The sequence below is a fragment of the Fusarium subglutinans genome, assembly GCF_013396075.1.
Source record: "Fusarium subglutinans strain NRRL 66333 chromosome Unknown NRRL66333_c0000175, whole genome shotgun sequence".
NCBI classification, from domain to species: domain Eukaryota; kingdom Fungi; phylum Ascomycota; class Sordariomycetes; order Hypocreales; family Nectriaceae; genus Fusarium; species Fusarium subglutinans.
The window spans coordinates 1-19332 of NW_023502238.1; the positions used below are offsets into that span (position 1 = coordinate 1).

Consider the following 19332-nt stretch of genomic DNA (forward strand, 5'->3'; position numbering starts at 1 on the left):
ATTTTAAATAAAGTATAAATTATTTAAATATTTAGTTATACTTTTTAAACTTATAAATTATTTTATAGTATTTTAAAGGATAATCATAAAGATATATAAGTATAGCCAGTTAAAACATCTTGTAAATTAAAAGACAAGGCGCCAAGGAGTGCTAGTGTGTGTTTGAACTGCTGTATCGCAGCATAATTAGTGTTGTATATACTGCAGCTTGAAGTTCTTGAAGCAGAGCAGAATCCTCATAAAGGTAGCCTAATTAGGCTTAATGCCTTTCTAGACCTACTAGTTATATTATATTAAAAACTTATATTTAACACCGATTAGGGCCTAAAGCTTAAAACAGATTGACGTCCGCACGCAGAGAGCGATTGGAGGCATGATCGACAGATTTCGTATCTCAGATGGTAATAAAGTAGATGATTTGAATACGGTATACCTCATTAGTATACAGCAGTTGGTGTCAACTGCAGATGCATTGGTCTTCATACCATCTCAGTTGGTGATTCCGCCACTGACAGATATATGCTGTCCTGTAATCCATCTCGCCTTCTCACAAACCAACAAAAGTACAGCATCAGCGATATCCTTTGCAGTACCAGCCCTATTAGCCGCCCGTGTCATCTCGACATAGGGCCGTTGGAATTCATCGGCTATGGCTGCAGGGATTGCATCAGTCAATACAGGTCCAGGGGCTACTGCATTGACCGTGATGCCTTTACTGCGTCCCCACTGGTCGTTCTGTTAGACATGGCACGCCGATCTCGGACAATAGACTAACCTCCTTGGCCCAGGACCAAGTAAGACTGTCGAGGGCAGCCTTGGAAGCACCGTATACTGGGATATCATTGTCACCAAGTTTGGACGCGATAGAACTGATGTTGACAATACGACCGCTAGGGGCAATCAGAGGTACAACTGCTTGGGCAACAAATATTGGACCCTTGATGTTGACGTCGAGTACTTCAGTCAACTGTGAAGGAGTGACTGCCAGAGTCTCGCCAAAGAGTGGTACTCCTGCGTTGTTAACTACAGATGATAATTTGGCTTTTGATCATGACTCGTGGTGATTATACATACTAAGTATATCGATATGATCGGCGTTAAACCCTTTCAACGTCTCGCTGACCAGATATTGAGCACCCTCGGGGGTCTCGATCGAGGTCTGGACAACGATTGCTTTACCGCCATCTGCTCTTATACCTTTTGCGACGGTATGGGCTCTCTTGATGACAGAATTGTTCACGTAGTGGATGGTGACGGCTGCCCCGTATTGTGCCAATGTGATGGCTATAGCTGCGCCGATGCCGTTTTCTCTACCAGAGCCAGTAACTATGGCAGTCTTTCCATCAAGAGAGAGGCTGTCAGACTCCATGTTGAGAGTAGGAGACGTTATGTTAAGCTGAGTGATGGTCAAGAACCCAATTGTCGTCGACAATGCTTCTATTTGTACTCACACCGATGCATTTTTAGAACACAGTATGTCTCAATATCTCTCAATGTGATATTAGCCAAGCCATCACCTGTTTCTGATCTAGGTAAGAGGTGTTAAGACCTATTCCCTATCAAGGCCAGGTATTTCTTCCCTGTCTGCAAAAATAGTTAATACTTGTAGAGTCCAAATTCATCGAGCTGTGGATTGGAGTACCCCCTTGTTCCAAAGGTGACGCATACATGACTAAACCTAGATAGGGAAAAGGTATCCTTGACACTACGGCTGATCCACCACATGCTTCCCAAAATAATCCACGTTGGATACCTAGCAAATCCATCATCCCTTGCCAAACCCTGGTCAAGTCGCTCATTCATCAAGGAAAGGGAGTATCCCTTCTCTAATCCACCAAGTCCGCTGCGCCTCATATGGATCCAAAACGAGGCTATATGCTTCTTCATCGGCTTCAAAGTCATCTGCTTCTCTCTCTGTCATATGTTTAGAGCGTCGCTTTTCATTGGCGAGCGACCTCTTTCGAAGTTTGTAAACCCGACTCAGGGCGCCCTCTCGTTCCCGGCAAAGAAGTCCATGACCCCAGTTTGACATGACATGGACAGTGGCAATGGTAGGTATATTCCACCAAGCATTTGCATCAGCCGAGTTCCGTGAGGCTACAGAGCTTCTGTATCTAACGAGCTTCTCTTTGAGTGACTCTAAAACCATCTTGAAGTATCCGTTTCTAACTAGGCCTTGATGATTGTTGAGAAACTCCCCGTATGGTCCGATGGATGCTACTACCAGGGGACTCCGGGACTTGGTGGGGGGGAATAGTTGTGGAAGTACGTCGACTTCGCTGACAGGCTGGTAGCTTCAAAGGCACTGAGTGTCATATTCATGTCGTCGCTTCGGCATGTCGTCAAAATCTTTCACCGGGCAGAATGAAGCAATATGTGCGTCTGTCCATTCCACCAAGAGTAATTCTTCGATGTGCTTAAAGAGTCTCAATACAGACGATAGGTCAGAGAACTTGTAATTCCCCTCGCTGAATCTAGGATGTGCAAGGTAAAGGGATCCTGTCGATTCTTCCAAGGCGACTCTTTTGACCTTTTGCATGTCATCGGGGTGGAATTGACCGATATCCCACGCACAGCCACTGACTACGCGATGCTTGGTGTTCCAGTCATCTCCATGGGAAAGAAACAAGACGTCGTGATCATAGTTGAACCATGTTCGAGGGCCGTGAGACCGTGTGCGAAAGGCAAGCTGATAGCCTCTTCGGATCAAGATGTCTCGAGATTCACATAGCGCAGGAATCGGAGCAGTGCTATACATGGAAACCTCTCTGCAAAGCTGCCATGCATATCCAAGATTCTCGCTCAGCCAATCCAGGCTGATTTGAGGGGCGAGCTTTGTCACTGTCCACGGCTGATACGACGACTTGGTGCTCGAGAAACCATAACGCTCAAGTGTATGCTGTGTGGGGCGAGGGGGGATTTGAGATCGCCAATTGAATGAGAAGTGGATGAGAGATTCGTCTAATTGAATGGCGTTTGGCACTGTGCGTAGATGCTCTGCGAATTCATCGTAGTCTTGTTCATCGAACCGCTGGACTTGGACAAAGCGGGGTGGTGTAGCAAGACTGTAGATCTCTTGGCGGAGCTCTAGGGGGAGCAAAGGAAAGTGGTGGAATTCAGTGAGAGCCATGGCAAGGTACCTCGGTGTTTATCTCTGTGGATTGTAATGAAGTGGTGAAGCTTTACCGCTTCGAAGACCCAACTGCGTAAGCAGGCTGACATTGTCCGCGGGAACAATATTAGTCCGTGGCTTCCAATTGGCCAAGATGGATGATCAGAAACAACAAGTAATCAGATCATTTATGTTTCTGCCTATTCTGTCTAGTACGGGAAGCTTCCCTCTGGAAACTTCTCCAAGACTCCAGATTTCTTCTGCAACTCATCCTCTTCGTGCAAGTACGGCAAGAGGATATCCGCCCAGTGATGCTTGCCCTTGTAGTTCGAAGCAGCTTTATCCCACTTCTCAATTGCTTCGGCCAGACGCCCAGGGACATGAGGCTCTTTTGCGATTGTAGTGATTGGCTCAAAGTAGGTGAGAACCGTGAAGAGAAGAGTTTTGGATCGAGGAAGTCGTCGGAGTGATTGTCTCTCGGAGGGGAAGTAGAGGTCGTTGATAGTGAGACCCTTGTCATTTGACTTTCCCCCAGGCTTGGAAGATTTGTTAGGGTGTTTTGAGAAGACGTCAGGTGTACTTACAGGCTACTTCGTTACTGTCTTGATCCGGTCTCTAAATGCGGGGATGTATTAGGGACGATGATTATTGACTATCTCATTACTACTTATGATGTTTTGCCAGTCTCGGCCGTCTTGATAACGCCTTCTTTGTGCAGTGCCTCAATAATATCGAGAATCACAAAGTCACAGCCCTTTGCTGCCATTATGTTGGCACCTACAGGAACAAGCTCGTTTTGGAGTGTTGAGTTGGAGAATTGGCCCAGGTCAAACATGCCGAGTGAGACTGCGTAGTCTGGGAGACCTGCGACAGAAGCGAGTCTTCCGGCGTAGACTGTCTGAGTGCCTGAGTTGGAGTTGGACTTTTCTGCCTCCAAGGATTCTTCGCAGGCTTCTTCAGATCCAAGGGTTGAGTTACAGTTAACAGTCGTATTGAGCTGTGTAATGAGAGTCTGTTGGTTGGAACTGACTTGGAGAAGCTCTCGGATATACGGATTTGAGCCACTGGTCTGTTAGCGGTGAAGAGCATTGACAGGGATGACATACTCTTGGGAAACATCAGGCTTGTATGAAGGATAGCTGGCCGACAGATAGACGTAGACAGCATTTGAGCAACTGCTGTTATCGGCCGTCAAAAACTCGTTCGCAACCCATTCCTCGACTCCCTTCTTGGAAGCCAAGTCATCTTCATGAGTCAACTCGTTCATTGTCTTATTGGCGTTCATCCATCCTTCGCGAATCTCAGGCACCATATGAGGGAATGCACCATTGTGAAGACCCTTGTACTCTTCAACATACCCTTGACCAAATTCGTTCCATTGTTCATAGGTTGTCAGATTCAAGTAGACATTACCCACGATGTTGGAGAGGGCGACGTCACTCAACGCCTTGGGCGTAGAGTTTCTCCAGGCCGAGTCAATTGAGAAGACACTTCCATCGGTAGATAGTAGACTTGAGAGGCTGTTTAGAAACTCTCCTATCGCATCTGCCGCCTTCGGGGAATCTCTTTCTAGGTTGAGGAGAAAACGTTCACTACCGCTGTCAAGGAGGACTTTAGCCGGTAACCCAGAATACTCCTTGATCGTGCCAGCGTAAAGAGATCGTGTGAACTTGGATAAAATCACAGGGTCTCTCGCAATGATGCCCGAGGTGTCCATGGCGGATGAAAGAGGAAGAGCTCCAGTAAGATTGACTGCACCTTGTGTAGGCCGATTGCCGTGAACAGCATTCTGTAGCGCAGGGCCACGGATGCTACCACCCGTATCACTTCCCATGCTGGCATCAAGCCAGTCATACGAAGCGACAGCTGCAGCTGACCCACCAGAGCTATCACCAGGCGAGTTGTAACCGTCGCCTCGAGGGTTGAAGGGGAGAAGGTAGTCGATGTGCTCTGTGACGTAACCGCCAGCAAAAGCAAACTCGGACATTTTGTTCTTTCCAACGACTACAGCGCCGGCATCGATGAGTTTCTGTACGCATAGAGCAGTCTTGGTCTTGACTTTGCTCATTTCATACAGAGCTCTATTACCGCCACTTGTCTTGACTCCTTTGAGGTCGTAAAGGTCCTTGACACCGAGGCGAAGACCGGCGAGAGGCTTTTCTTTCGTTGGAGTGAAGTACAGACGTGATGGGACGGCGATCGTGAGACCTCCGGCGGAGAGGGCGCCGGCGCGAAGGGGATGGTGGGTTCCGGAGGGGTCTTGGTAGGTGGACTACTACTGTCAGCGATGTTGAGTGCATAAGCTGGGAGCTTACTTGGATGAAGGCTTGGTTGGTGTCGACATAGAGACGGTATGCTTGAAAGACATTGCCAGTATAGCGATGCACAAAGTATGGACCTGCTGGCACGGACTTTTGGCCAGTGTATATAGACGAAACGTTGTATTTGGAGGAATTGAAGGTCAGTTCTGTATCAGACTTGACGTACAAAACTGCGATCGTCAGCTGAGTTAGGTGGGAGCATCGCGTAACATACCCTGAGCAAACTCTTTTGTCCAAACATCATCCTTCTCATACTCCCCCAACACAGAGGCAACACGCTCAGCATTAGCCGTCTCGTTCAACTTCACCACCGTCAACGGCGTAAATTCCTCGTCAGTAGCCGAAACATCCCACGAATACAATTTCCACGCTGCAGTCGGGGGAACAAAGAACTCATGCTCACCAAGCTGTATCTGCCTCGAAACAGAAGCGGCAGACACACCCGCAAGGTAGAAAATACCCACCACCAGGGTAGAAAACGACATTGTAATAACTGCTGTGCATTAATCTCACCAGCGAGCGGGAAACTCGTTATATAGGGTGCTCGCCAAGACTGTACATCTTGGCTTACAGGCTTCCCATGCTCACTGCGGCCAATCGTGGGTTAGCCCCCAAACTGTCGGGGCCTCGGGGCTTAAGCTGACGATCTTGGGTGACGTGTAGCGTGGTCCTGCCCCCACAAGCCGTGCCTTGAAACCAGTTGACATTATCCCGTTTCGGCTATTCAAACTGCGAGCTTGCTTAGATCAGCCCTATAAACTGCGGCTGATGTCTGGGGATGCCCATTGAATTGCCTGTATAAGAAGGCTAATGCGAGCTGAGTCTATAAGTATATCGCAACAGTCTTGATAGTCAGTAATTGCATTCTACATTAACTTGAATTGCCTTTTTCACTCTACTACAGTTGTAGATCCTCCTATTCTACGGACATTTACAATTGGGCGAGTCTAAAAGCTTATCCACGTTAAAAGTCTCGGCAGAGTCTGACCCGAGTTTCGGATGAACTACAAACGTCGGCAGTTTCACTTGGCAGCAGATAAGAGTAAAAGGTTAAATTCATCGGCCGATTTTAAACTTGTTAAGTTAGAGTTCTCATTTCACCGTTAGAGTTCCCGTTAGAGTTTAATAAGCGTAACATTCTTGTTGATCGTTATATCTGGCCGTTGTTAAGCGCCTCTGTAATACCGACATCCCGTTTAAACGCCTCGAGCCAATCTTTGTTCTCTGCAATGGTTTGGTTGAATGGGTCGTCGCTAAATTGTTAGAAACGTCTAGCAGTTTGAGGTTAATTGGGTGACGTACTCATTATAGCTGATCCATCGCGCGTAATGCTGAATCTCTTCGTCTGAAGGGACGCGACTCGCCGGGTTATGGGGCGACATTATCGCAGATACCCAACGTCGTAATTCCTGAGTAAACCATCGCCAGTAGTTATGATCATTTAGAAACGCTGTACTTGTTTTGAGAACGAGACCTCGTGCGGCGAGGAGATGAGGATCTGGGCGAAGTGGCGTGTTCCAAGCCTCGGGGTTTTCTGTCGTCGTGGAATGTCGCTGTCGAAATGCTGCTAGCCAATAATCGTCATCTGCTGCTGTATGATTCAGGTTGGAATCTGAGCCGTGAATTATAACACGTGCTTGTCGGCGGAGGTCGTCGTCGGGCGGTTCAATCCCAATGACGCGTTGCAGGTCGAGATAAGCTCCGAGTTCCTGTTCAAGACGTGTGTAGTCCTGGATCATGGCGTTCAAGTTCATTCCCTCGGATAATCCGATTAACTCAATTCCTGTGCGTTGTCGAAACGGGAGCAGCCAATCGCCGGGTAGATGGATGATTTTGATGAGCCAATTCGCGATGAAATCAGATGGCGTTGCCGAAACCTCCTCTAATCGACCGACAATTCTGCAGCATTCTTCTCGCAGTTCATCATCCCTGATACTCAACCCCAAGAGCTGCTTCGCCTGCACAAACTCTTGCAACTGCATTTCAAAAGGGCATCCTTCGAAAATATTATTCTTCCCACTGATTTCCAGCGAAGAAAGTCGACTCTCGGCGTTTGATCTCATCGGTCCGAATTGAGCTTGCTGTGAGATTGCAACGTTGGAAAACACCAGGTCTCGGAGCCACGATGGGCAGACTAGGTCAACATGAGATAGCGGTTCCGATGCAAATAAGATTCGACACGCTTCGAGCTGCATTTCGTCTCCGGTCGGCATTCGCGCATGTTTGTAAAAGTGGTTCTGCATGAAATACGCAAGCTCTAATTTGAGTAACTCATAAGCTGTTCGTGGTGTTTCAACGAGTGCACGGCTCCCCTCGAATGGAAACGGACTATTTCGTTCAGTTTCGATAAAGTCTACAAAGTCAGTAACCCCACCAGTACGTTGACGATAAACTCACAAGGAGGAATCGAGTTCTCGACAAGTTCAAGAATATGCGGTTCAAATCCCCAGTCACCCTTCCAGTCAGCCATAGTCTTGCCCGTCTTGAAATGATCTGCTAGATGATGCACACGATCAATCCACGTTTCCATCACAAGATTACAAAAACCGCATCGGGAATGAATTGCAGGCGGAGGAGCCTTCCACTGTCTCATAGGCCACTCTGCGAATTTAGCATTGTGGACCAGTTTCAGATGTTGGTTTAGATGGTCCTTGCGATTAAACGTGCGTTCCTGAACAGGTCGATTCTTGCACGCTGAGTAATTGTGCGTCTCAATGTGTGCATCATCAGGATCGACGTGACCGCAGAAAACACAGCGAATCTCGGGACTATCGGCTTTTTGGCCACGGGGTCCTTCTGGGCTGCAGACCCATCGCTCCAGCGGAAGATGAAGAGAATTCTCGTGTCGTGACCAATCGTGCTTTGCTCGGAATGTCTCGGTACAGAATGTGCATTGGAATGCTTTTCGGGGAGCTGCTAGTGATCTTCGCTCTTCTTTGTATGCACGTCTTCTTCGACGGGAACTTCCCCGACTGAATAGCTCATTGAGGCCGAGTGATGAGCGACTCGTGTGAGAATTAACTGAGCTGATTGAGCTAGACCTCGATGTGCCGACACTTCTAACCGATGGCGTTCGAGAGAGTCTCGTATATGGACTCGATGAACCTGCCCTGTTAGCCTCACTCACACAAACTCCGCCAGACTTACCTGATTGCGGTCGCACAGATGCTACAGCTCTCGCAATTGCAGTAACAGCAGCAGGTTCATCCTCAGGCGGCGAATCAACCCATCGCTGTAGAGGATCCATATCAGACGTATTCCTCACAGCCGGCGTCCCAGGCCTAGGCGGTATATCCATAGCAGGCGTATCCCCATGTCTCGGCGAAGAAGCACTCGACGGAATCTTGCCTCGCCGCCTCGCATTAGCCAACCAATTAGATATCTGCGTCTTTGTAAGGCCCGTCTCCTCCTGCAGCATCCGCCGCTCAGGTTCGCGCGGATACGGATGGTTCTGATGCGTCGCGAGCCAATTCTTCAATATGCGCACCGACTCCCTCGTGAATCTCCCGCCGACCTTTGCAGGCGGTGCTGGTGTCGCCGGCTGTGTATATCCATGTAGTGACAGGGGAGTGAAGGGATTTTGCGGCGCAGGATGAGTTAGAGCAAGATTGGGGATTCCATTTGATAGGTCTGGGGGAGGGGCTGAGTCGGACATGTAGGGGGTTAAGTCATCGCTGATGAAGCCGTCCAATAGGTCGACGTCTGTGAAGAGATTGGGGTTGTTGAAATTCATGCTGAGGAGGGCTGTAGGGGTCAATGCATGCACGTCACTGTAAAGGTGAAGAAGAGAGGTCTGATCCCTTCAGTAAAGGTTATCAAGTGGCGGTATTGTCCGGTGGATTCTGATTGGCTGACAAAAGGGAAACCTTGTCATCACGCCCTATTGATGGGGGGTCATGTGAGCGGGGAACTAGCTAACTATGAGGAGGCTAATGAATCTGGGTATATGAATTCTGTATCTATGTATGTTTATTTGCTTGGTGAAATGTTTCGTGGAGCTGAGATAGCATGACGGGGATTGGTCTCTGGTTGATGTAAATATCGTCAAATTGTTTGAGGACGTCAGGGTAAGGCCTCAGGTAGTCTCTAGCCTGCCAGAGGTATTTCTCTGCCTTGGACAAATTGCCGGTATTCTGAAGCATCCGGGTGATGTATTCCTCATGTTTTCTTCGCTCGTCTTCAGTGAGATTTTCCTAAAAATGTCAGTGCGCTCTATATATCGTCAACAAACGTACCTTGATGTCAAACATGAGATTCATGGTTGGTTCAATAATGACTGCTTTAAAGTCGATTTCAGGGTGTTCTTTTTGGAGGTCTTTTGTTTGCGCTTCAAAGTCAGAGATTGACTGCTCACGCGTCTTTTCGTACAGTTGTTTTGAGCTCATTTTGATGTTTTTTTGTCTTTGTTTGATGTGTTGGAGTGAAACTGAGATTTCGTGACGATTGACGTGGACCCTGACACGTCAACCCTGCAGCAGTGTCGATCACCCCAGAAATTGCATAACGTCATGAGTTGTCTGGCGGGAGGCACGTTATGATTCAAGTAAAGAAGCAATTGAACGTAACGGTCATCGAGATGGCAGAAGCGGATTGCTGTCAACAGTCAAGGCATCTTGTCAGCCTGAGGACGCATTTTATGACGTAGATTATCTACTCAAAGCCCCCAATAGCAACCCCTGCAACTCTTGAAGGCTCTGTCTACTCGTCTTTTGACTCGCCATGACATAAAATACATTGCCCAAAACTCGGCTATGAGCATTCCAAGTCCCAGTTCCCTCTCTCAAATGAGTCTGAAGCTTCTTGGCAGCCAAACTCTTATACCCAACACCATCATCATCCCTCAAACTAATCGCCAAAACACTTCCAAGAGCCCAGACACCCAAAACCTGCTGATTATGCGAGACATTGTTAACGAACTCTCTCGACCAAACAGACCAAGCCTGAGTATCCTCCTCCCAATCCTTCGCAGCCCACTCCCATTCTCCTCTCTTCTCCATATCCTGCATCTCCCGCACCGACTCAACAGCAACTTGACATCCAACAGCATGCGCCGTATAACTATGTCCATGCAGCAAAGCATCGCTCTTGTCATCACTGACAAACGCATCGAAAATACTCTCTGATGCCATGGTCGTGCAGAGCGGCACAAGCCCGCCCGTAAGTAGTTTAGCGTTGACTGAGATATCGGCGTCGGTGCCGAGGAATGACGCCGCTGTGAACCGACCAAGGCGGTAAAGCCCGGTAAAAACTTCGTCGAAAATTACGGGGAGTCCAGACCATGCGAGTGGGTCTTGAGGGCTGGAGCCATTGCCCAAGAGGTGAGGGGATCGACGGACGACGTCCACTAGAGCTCTTTGGAAGAGGGGATCACTGAATTGTTAGAGGAGGAGTGAAGAGGGAGATGAGACTTACACAAAGATCATGCCTCCTGCGCCGAGAATTATCGGCTCCATCATGAGAGCGCCAAACTTGCGTCCAGATGCTTGAAGTTTTGAGAGAACACTCTCGATGTACCGTTCATACTTTCGGTAGTGCTCGGTATTGAGCCGAGATTCGAGATCAAAAACCTCCGAGATCGATTCAAGATCTGAATCCTGATCCAGTTCATCCCCCAGACCCTCAGGGACTTGCACAACCCATTTCCCTTTGACGCACTGAATGGTAGGATAGTCAAACCAATACCCCTTACCCTCATACCACTCAATCTTTTCATTATAAACACACGGCTCCGCACAATCCATCGCGCCAATCGTATCCCCATGATAACTTCCCTTGAGTCCCAGAATATGAACATCATCATTCGGTCCCCAGCCATACCTCAGCCTCGCCGCCCTCAGCGCCATCTTGACAGCGACTTCACACCCCGTGCTTCCATTATCAGAGTAGAAAACACGTGAAAATCGCGGATTGTCGGCGCCTTTGAGGAGCATCTCCGCAAGCGCTAATGCAGGCTCGTGGATTGCCTCGGCAAACATTACGTGGCCATACCGACCGGCTGCGTAGGCTGCTGCGAGGGTGAGGCGCGAGTTGGCGTGGCCGAGACCTTGGGACCACCATGATGCTGAGCCGTCAAAGGCGGGTTGGAGGAGACCGGTGGTGGAGGTTGAGGGGCTGAGGACTTGGAAATAGTCGCCGTGGGCTGAGTCAATGGCGGAGATGGTATCGGCGGTGACGAGTTTTTGCTGGGTGAAGGGGTACCAGATTGACTTGCTTGCTTTTGAGCTCATTGATTCGAGGCGGGAGATTCGGTCTTTGCCTCGTTTGTCGAGAACTTCGAGGACGTGGTCGACATTACGGGAGGCATAGTACTCTTTCATCTGTTCAATATCTTCTTGTTCATTGTCGAGTCGGGTTGGCGGTTCAGAGACTGTGTCGACGGAGATTCTGCCCAGCTTTGCAAAGTAGTCTCGGAGGTATTGATAGTTTTCATACTTCATATCCTGGAACAGAAGAATTGACTCAATGTCATGGCCGCGCATTCGCAAAGACTCGTAAGAAGAAATGGTCTGTGAGATGCCACCTAACTTTGAGTCGCCGACGAGAATGACTGGCGCACGCAACGGAGCGTAGAGATCAGCTTGGGTGGTGCCAGATGGACCAGGTGAATGAACACCTCCAGCAGTCTCTAGAAACAGCCATCCTGGTCCATCAGATGCATATCGCGACGTGGTGTCGTAGATTTTGGTCAGAACATCTTGATCAGAGGGAATTGGCTACTCCGTAAGCTTGATTCATAAATCAATTGACTTCATACCTTGCCAGATGCCTTTGCAGCGATATGAGGACTGCACGGGATATCGTACTGAAAGAGCGTCTCATGGTTCGTAGATGGAGCATACCGTTGAATATGACTACCTCGTTAGACAATTTCTCACAAATTCACACACCTTCTACTCCAATTAGCTCAATCTCCCCAGACTCTCTAGAACTTACACCATCCATCAGCCTCATCCGCAGCCCCCGTAGAAACCGGCTTCAGAAACCACGTCCTCTCACCCCGCTTACTCGCAGCATTACACAAAATCGTGCTGAAAATCGTCTTTCCCACATCAGTATTCGCACCGTAAACCTGATGCGTTCGCAGGGATCGCCAGAGAAGAGCTGGCACGGGCGCCATTTTTTGAGTTGGGTGAGATGGACGAAAGGGTTGAGGTGGAATGCCGCGGTTTATAATGGACGGTCTAGATCGGCACGGCAATGGACGCCGGGCGGGGCGGGGGCTCAACATGTACTAAACCCAACAAATTTCGCGTGCTTTACCGAGTGAAGTGACTTGTGAGTGAGTTTTTGACTTTGTACTCCGTAAAGATGTCGAAATTGGAGGAACAGTTGAAAGCGCGATTATTAGATCGTGAGAAACGGTCGCAATTGCGACGATTGACGACCTTTCCAGCTGACAATGTCGATTTTTCGTCAAATGCTTACCTTTCACTGTCTTCGGTTCCAGAAATTCGAAGCGCATATCACTCCCTTCTTGAGAATCATGCCGCGCCACCTCCGTTGTTAGGCTCCGGAGGTTCACGGCTGCTCGACGGCAATTCAAGCCTCGCGGAGAATCTGGAGCGAGACATTGCGGCATTTCACAATGCTGATGCTGGATTATTGTTTAATTCAGGGTTTGATGCGAACGTCGGTCTTGTGGGCTGTTTACCGCAGCCGGGAGATGTTGTGGTGTATGATGAGCTCATTCATGCGAGCGCTCATGATGGGATGAGGTTGAGTCGCGCGGGACAGAGGTTGTCGTTTAAGCATAATTGCGTGGATGGAGAGGGAGGTCTTGATGATGTTTTGAGTGGAATTACAGGTGATAAATCTGTGTTTGTTCTTCTTGAGGGTGTTTACAGCATGGACGGCGACGTTGCTCCTCTTAAAGAGATTGTCGACTGCGTCAAAAGGCGACTCCCAACGAACGGCTACATCATCGTCGACGAAGCGCATTCAACAGGCATTTTTGGCCATCAAGGACGAGGTCTTGTATGCGAATTGGGTTTGGAGAAGGAAATATTCGCACGACTGCATACGTTTGGCAAAGCAATGAGTTCTTTTGGGGGTAAGTGACCCTAAACCGCTCATCCAACGAAGCTAACCATGTAGCTATCGTGTTATGCTCACCCACGACGCGAGAGTACCTCATAAACTACGCACGAACTCTCATCTACACGACTGCGATGCCATTCTCCTGTCTTGCGAGCATCGGTATCTCATATCAGTATCTGCAGAGTGGAAGGGCTGATGAAAGGTTGAAGCATCTCTGGAGTCTGGTGAGCTACACGCACAAGCTACTTGCGGAAGCATGCTCCCTCAGCCAATCAATTCGCGCGGAGGCAGCGCCAAAGTCACCAATTATACCTGTTTTCACTTCTCAGCCACGCAGCCTAGCGCAGTTCTGTCAGGAAAGGGGGTTCACAGTTCGTCCGATCGTGGCACCGACTGTACCAAAGGGGAGTGAGAGGGTGAGGATCTGCGTGCATGCAGGGAATACCATTGGACAAGTGGAGGGGTTGGTTGAGACGATCAAGCTTTGGGTAAAGGCTCAGGAGGGAGGGTCTGCTAAGCTATAGACAAGACGTGTTTGTAGAGATAGACGGGAATGCCACTAGCAATTTGAGGCGCCTTCATTCTTAGTAAACGCTTGGTAAGCTAGGAATAGTTCCTGGACCGTCATCGACGAGTAATACAATGACTAGTGAGGCATTTCGGCAAACCTTATGTCAGTCTATACTATCTTAGGTCCAAGATTAGTGTATCGTGAGACGGCTATATAAAGTCGACTTGTTCCCCTGTCTTTAGACTATGCAGTTATGGCTACTCACCATAGTAAAGGTGATATGAGGAGTCGCAGCTTCATCACGATCGGCATGAATCAACGAATACATCAGCATCCATGTTTCTTACACGAAATGATCACTGAAAGCGATAATTGAAACGCCCCTTAGCCTCAAGCATCGTCTATATCTACAGCTCTCCGTGTCCATCCCGAAATACTTCATCGTACCACGGCTTCTCCACCTCAGCCTTTTCCGTCTTTGCGCGACAAACGTACCCGAACTCACGCTCGACGATGCTAACCTCGCCCGACTCAACGACGAACGTTTTCGGTTTCTTCTGAGTGGTATTTGATCGCGACTCCCAGTACACCAATCGTTTCCCATTGACGGCAATCTCCAAAAGTGGCTCCGCTTCGACGATTGCTGCTTGGGACTTGATGAGTTGGCGGAGGTATGGAAAGAACCAGATGCGGTCCCACCAGAGATATCGACGATTCTTGGCTCCGTCCTTGTGAGCGTTGTGATGGACGACGACGGGAATGGCGGTGGAGTAGAAATCAGCGTACACGGGCATATCTCCCCAGTCTGCTGGATCATGAAGGACGTGCATGTTCAGAGGGTTTGAAGAAGATTGGATATCATCTGGTACACCATCTAACCTCGGTTCAATCCCGAGAGACACTGACTTTTCAGCAATACCAGTCTCGTTACTCAGCGCAATAATTTCGCCATCTTGTTCCTCAAAAACAGTCGGAATGAACAGGTTCTGCGTATAGTCCAGACCGACATGATACTCGAAATCACTAAGCATAACATCGAAGTTCTTATCCTTTCGAGAGACAGTATTCTTGCGGAGCCAGCGACGCCATATTTCTTGTTCCGCAAAGATCTCACCGAACATTCCTTGATCGCTGTACAAGTCTCTACCATTCACCAAACCTCTCTGCATTCGCTCATGCACGCGACGAAAACTTTCTCATATCGCCAACAGGACCAATCATGCTCCCGCTGTTAAGATATTTCGGTCGTACGTCGTGAAACACTTCAGAGCCTCTGTCGGTTTTTGGTCCGTAGAGGTCCTTTCAGGCTGGGCTTCCAGCCTTCCAGGGAGCTGATCGCAGTGGAGGACGGAGCCTGATGACGGAGGAGGGAAACATTTCTTCTGGGCAGAAATGATAATGGATTGTTCCATTGGAGGTTTTCCGCGGCCGTTCCATTGTGACGCCAGTCGTTGGTTGGCTTGGCCATTTGCTTCGTGGTATCGCTTGAGGAGGATCTCTGGCGGAAGCTGGAACCAAACATCGTACGAATCCGTCAACACAACGATATCATTCTCTTCGAGTCTATCCTCATCCGGAGTGTTCGGGTTCGAAACGCTATCGAGATACTCTAGAGTACCCGTAATCTTGGCCAGTCGCTGCCAAGATTCCGCGGCCCTGGGCACATTAGCATTGGCGTTGGGGGCTGTTTTCTCGACCTACCTTGAGAGAGGTGAGTGCTATTAGGCCGGGGAAAATGAGGAGAGCGGCAGTGAGGATTGTTATTGTCTTCAGGGGAAGACGGAAAAGGCGTTTTGCAAAGAGTTGTAAGCTGTAGGCATCTTTCTCGGGAGTGACTACATCTTCGAGACTGCTGCTTGAGTTGACCCGTTTGTAGCCTTGGGGCCATATTCGGGGGGAACATTTGGCGGAGAGTGTTCATTTTTGACATTGAACAAGATAACGAATATTGAGTGGCATTCAGGGGAGTTCCCTCATATATAAACTCATCACATCCATCTCTAATCCTGCATTGCCACAGCAGGAACAAATCTCGGCATATCTTGGCACCTGATATGGTGGCGGTTAATGCTTGGCGTCAGCATCCTCCAACGCACCACGGCAAACAATGTCAATAACCAGGAAATTATAAAATCTTCATCGTCCAATTACGTGCGCCTGGTGCCATGATCCTTCCTTGGCTATGCCGAACGTCCCGAACTCGCCGCTCAGTGGTGGAGGATACCCCATGCGCCCACGTAGCTAGCGTCTTGGTGTACATCAAAACAGCAACATAGGATCTCGCTTGGAGTAAATAAGGCGGTTAAGCGAACTCTTGTGTCCGTAATGTCTTATTTAGTGCCTGTTGTGGTGCTATTTACTTGGTGCTACACTCCTAAGACTAGATATTAAGAGGAAGTATATAAGATGGACTGTTATACTTTAAACTTATAGTTAGCTATAAGTCCTTTAAAAATAAAATGTTTTATAAGTCTTTTTCCTTAACTAATAAAACTAACTATATATTTTGTTTTTAATATAATATATAAAATATAATAACCTTAGTAATAAGGCAGTATAATTTATAGTACATATAGTTAGTTCGCTCTACTGATTTAAGCTCTTACCTATAAGCTAGAAGTATTATACTTATTAAGAGGTATAGTCACAATCGTTCCCTGGACAATAACAAGAAATATAAATAAGGCATAATCAATTTAGGTTATTATTACGTCCTTAGCTAGCTAAAGCCACTCTTAGAAGGCAAGGCTTAGATTAGTCTCATTGCTTTACTTATTGAATATGTTATAACGTTCTTCTAAGAACAATAAAGAACTACTACTCATTTAGACTTAGGCTTCCTATACTCTGAAATTTGCTTGTAGAGGTACTACCTAGGCAGCTACTTCGGAATTAATACCCCGCTTTGGAAGCCTTGCACAGCCTCAGTCCCACATATTCGCTGTTGCATATCTTTAATCCACCAACACTCCTTTGACTTTCAAAAATGGCGTCGAAAAGTCCAAATCCGGAGTCTTTGCTACTTTCTCCAGGGTCGACGCCACTATACAAGCCCCTTGCAGTCAGAGAGATCCGACTCCTCGTGGTCCAACCAGGCGTGTTTCGTGAGCGACTCAGGTGCGTCTTGAAGACAGTTTCGCTCGATGACGAGCTCCCATACTTTGAAGCGTTATCATACTGCTGGAATGAACTTCGAGATACCGTTATAGTCGATGATCACACCATCTCCGTTCCGTCAGATCTGGCTTGGTTTCTTCGCCGATTAAGACGCAAGGCAACTCCACGTACAGTCTGGGCAGATTCTATCTGCATCAACCAAAGCGACAACAAGGAGAAAGGACATCAAGTCAGCATTATGCGCGAGATATATCGGCGTACAGCCGAAGCTCAGGTCTATCTCTGCGAGAGCCCAGGTTCGAGTCGGCAACAGGAAGAAGACGAGACCCTAGATGACGAGTATCGACCGTGCCACTGGTATGGCGACGAAAGAGACGTCCATCTCTCTTTGTTGCTTACAAAATATGGCCACCAGCCCTTGAGCTACATTATGATGGATAAAGTAGCAGTTGGGTTGTTGGCATGCATCAATAACCACTTCTGCTCCCTGGAAAAGGTTATAACTGCCGTCGTTGGACTCTTTCGACATTCAATACAAATTTTGTCATACATGATGGGGCAGCCGTGGTTCTCTAGGATCTGGGCATTCCAAGAAGCGGTGCTTCCCAACGCTGTATCCGTGCATTTTGGAGTTTGCGTCTTTCCGCTGGATATGATGCTACGTGCAACCCAAAATATGTTGTATCTCGCAGGAACAAAAGATCTTCCATGCTGCTCGTCGATTTGGAAGCACTTACCACCTCTGGGTGGACCGGCCACCGGCCACATTGAGGGACATTTGTGGGACCTAAACTACCATCGCGAATCGGCACAAAAGAATAACCAAAGTAACGTCACCAAGGGTAGTGATTTGGTGCTTTTATTGGACGCCACCAGGAACAGACGATGTCAAGAACCTCGCGACCGCATATATGGACTGCTAGGGCTGGTAGACAGTTGGCGTTTCACCGAGTCAATCGTGCCCGATTATTCGATCAGTCTTGAAGAGTTGTACATAACAGCGACATGGAAAGCAATGATAGAAACACAGTCGACGCTATTACTTGCGTATAACAAGCCAGGAAGGGATTGAACTTGCCATCTTGGGTACATGATTGATCACGAACGTTATCAGTGGCCGAGAAGGGGTCGATCCCACTGACACGGCCTTCGATTAGTTATCCGGGGAGCAAAGCCTTTGAGCTTTTGTCAAGAAACAGACTGCGCCCAAACATGGTATTCCTTGGTAGTATTCAAAAGGCTCTTGATCTCTCAGACTTTGGTCTTGAGAAAATCACAGATACTCCCCTAGCCTGCGATGCTGTTGTTGGAGCAATACGTGCCTGCCGGGGAATGGTTGGCTTGCCTACCGACTACGAGTCAACAGAAGAACCTGCTAGGTCTAGAGACAAGTTGTTCAGAGAGCGGATTCTGACAGACTGCTATTTCCGTAAAACAAGAGGATATCAGCAGTGGAAGAACGGATGCTCCAGTCTGTGCGAGCAGCCAACTGACACGTTTCATGGAGGCCATGCTCAATGTTTCTTTACTCTGGCGGACGGTCGTTTCAGCCTTGCCAATTTCGAATGCTCTACACAAGACGCCGTGTTCGCGACAGTTGGTGGTCTATCTGTATATCTAGTCCTGCGACCGTGCGAAACAAGTCAGACGTGGGCCGATGTAGAAGAATGGGAATTGAGAGGGCCTTGCGAGCTCTGGGACTTTAATGGAGACGACAACAATGAGCCTCTCCAGGGAGATGTATGCTCAATCACGTTAGTGTAGCTGGTATAAAAGAAAGACTTGGATAGATCTCGCTTAGAGTAAATGGCTCTAGATTCTGTCTGCTGATTTAAGCTCCCAGCCACAAGCTCTAACTGCAAATAACACCTCGAGTTTGAGTAAATGCCTCTTTTAAACGACTCTTGCATTTCGTCTCTCGGTGTCCTTGGGCTGGTATGCCTCGTGGTCAATTCCGTGTGTCCCCCATTTTCGCCACCAGCGATTTCCATAGGACAATCCTTTGCTGCGACTCCAATGGTTGTTTGGTGTTTTTCGCACCTTTTTCCGCCCGTGAGTGCCTGTTCTATAATTAGATATTGTGAAACACGGGAATTGATACGTACATCTCCCGTTGTTTCTCCTTGTTCGAGTGGTGAATTGGTTGCACTCCGCACAGTACTTGCGACGGCCCATCCAACCCCGCAATCTCATAAACAAAGGACATGAAATGCACGCGCAATGCTTTTTGCAGT

The 19332-nt window shown here is 48.2% G+C and overlaps 8 protein-coding genes across 8 annotated transcripts; 2 read left to right on the plus strand and 6 right to left on the minus strand.

The window, feature by feature from the left end:
• Positions 1–489: 489 nt before the first annotated feature.
• On the minus strand, positions 490–1369 carry FSUBG_10220 (3-oxoacyl-reductase; the record flags this gene model as incomplete). Its single annotated transcript, XM_036674776.1, has 3 exons — positions 490–726; positions 776–1023; positions 1075–1369. 3 exons carry the CDS (start codon positions 1367–1369, stop codon positions 490–492), a joined length of 780 nt encoding a protein of 259 aa, XP_036534254.1.
• Positions 1370–2296: 927 nt separating this feature from the next.
• On the minus strand, positions 2297–3130 carry FSUBG_10221 (uncharacterized protein; the record flags this gene model as incomplete). The annotated part of the gene is made up of 1 exon (XM_036674777.1): positions 2297–3130. One exon carries the CDS (start codon positions 3128–3130, stop codon positions 2297–2299), a length of 834 nt encoding a protein of 277 aa, XP_036534255.1.
• Positions 3131–3321: 191 nt separating this feature from the next.
• On the minus strand, positions 3322–5918 carry FSUBG_10222 (glutamyl-tRNA(Gln) amidotransferase subunit A; the record flags this gene model as incomplete). Its single annotated transcript, XM_036674778.1, has 5 exons — positions 3322–3648; positions 3894–4176; positions 4219–5384; positions 5428–5603; positions 5648–5918. The coding sequence occupies 5 exons, from the start codon at positions 5916–5918 to the stop codon at positions 3322–3324; spliced, it is 2223 nt and encodes a 740-aa protein (XP_036534256.1).
• A 665-nt stretch (positions 5919–6583) lies between these two features.
• Positions 6584–9818, minus strand: FSUBG_10223 (monocarboxylate transporter 4; the record flags this gene model as incomplete). Its single annotated transcript, XM_036674779.1, has 6 exons — positions 6584–6686; positions 6736–7711; positions 7831–8454; positions 8581–9226; positions 9495–9626; positions 9669–9818. The coding sequence occupies 6 exons, from the start codon at positions 9816–9818 to the stop codon at positions 6584–6586; spliced, it is 2631 nt and encodes an 876-aa protein (XP_036534257.1).
• A 261-nt stretch (positions 9819–10079) lies between these two features.
• Positions 10080–12550, minus strand: FSUBG_10224 (adenosylmethionine-8-amino-7-oxononanoate aminotransferase; the record flags this gene model as incomplete). The annotated part of the gene is made up of 4 exons (XM_036674780.1): positions 10080–10803; positions 10846–12127; positions 12188–12235; positions 12367–12550. The coding sequence occupies 4 exons, from the start codon at positions 12548–12550 to the stop codon at positions 10080–10082; spliced, it is 2238 nt and encodes a 745-aa protein (XP_036534258.1).
• Positions 12551–14388: 1838 nt separating this feature from the next.
• FSUBG_10225 (uncharacterized protein) lies at positions 14389–15902 on the minus strand (the record flags this gene model as incomplete). Its single annotated transcript, XM_036674781.1, has 3 exons — positions 14389–15172; positions 15233–15637; positions 15832–15902. 3 exons carry the CDS (start codon positions 15900–15902, stop codon positions 14389–14391), a joined length of 1260 nt encoding a protein of 419 aa, XP_036534259.1.
• Positions 15903–16967: 1065 nt separating this feature from the next.
• On the plus strand, positions 16968–18170 carry FSUBG_10226 (heterokaryon incompatibility protein; the record flags this gene model as incomplete). Its single annotated transcript, XM_036674782.1, has 1 exon — positions 16968–18170. One exon carries the CDS (start codon positions 16968–16970, stop codon positions 18168–18170), a length of 1203 nt encoding a protein of 400 aa, XP_036534260.1.
• A 140-nt stretch (positions 18171–18310) lies between these two features.
• FSUBG_10227 (uncharacterized protein) lies at positions 18311–18862 on the plus strand (the record flags this gene model as incomplete). The annotated part of the gene is made up of 1 exon (XM_036674783.1): positions 18311–18862. The coding sequence occupies one exon, from the start codon at positions 18311–18313 to the stop codon at positions 18860–18862; it is 552 nt and encodes a 183-aa protein (XP_036534261.1).
• Positions 18863–19332: the final 470 nt, after the last annotated feature.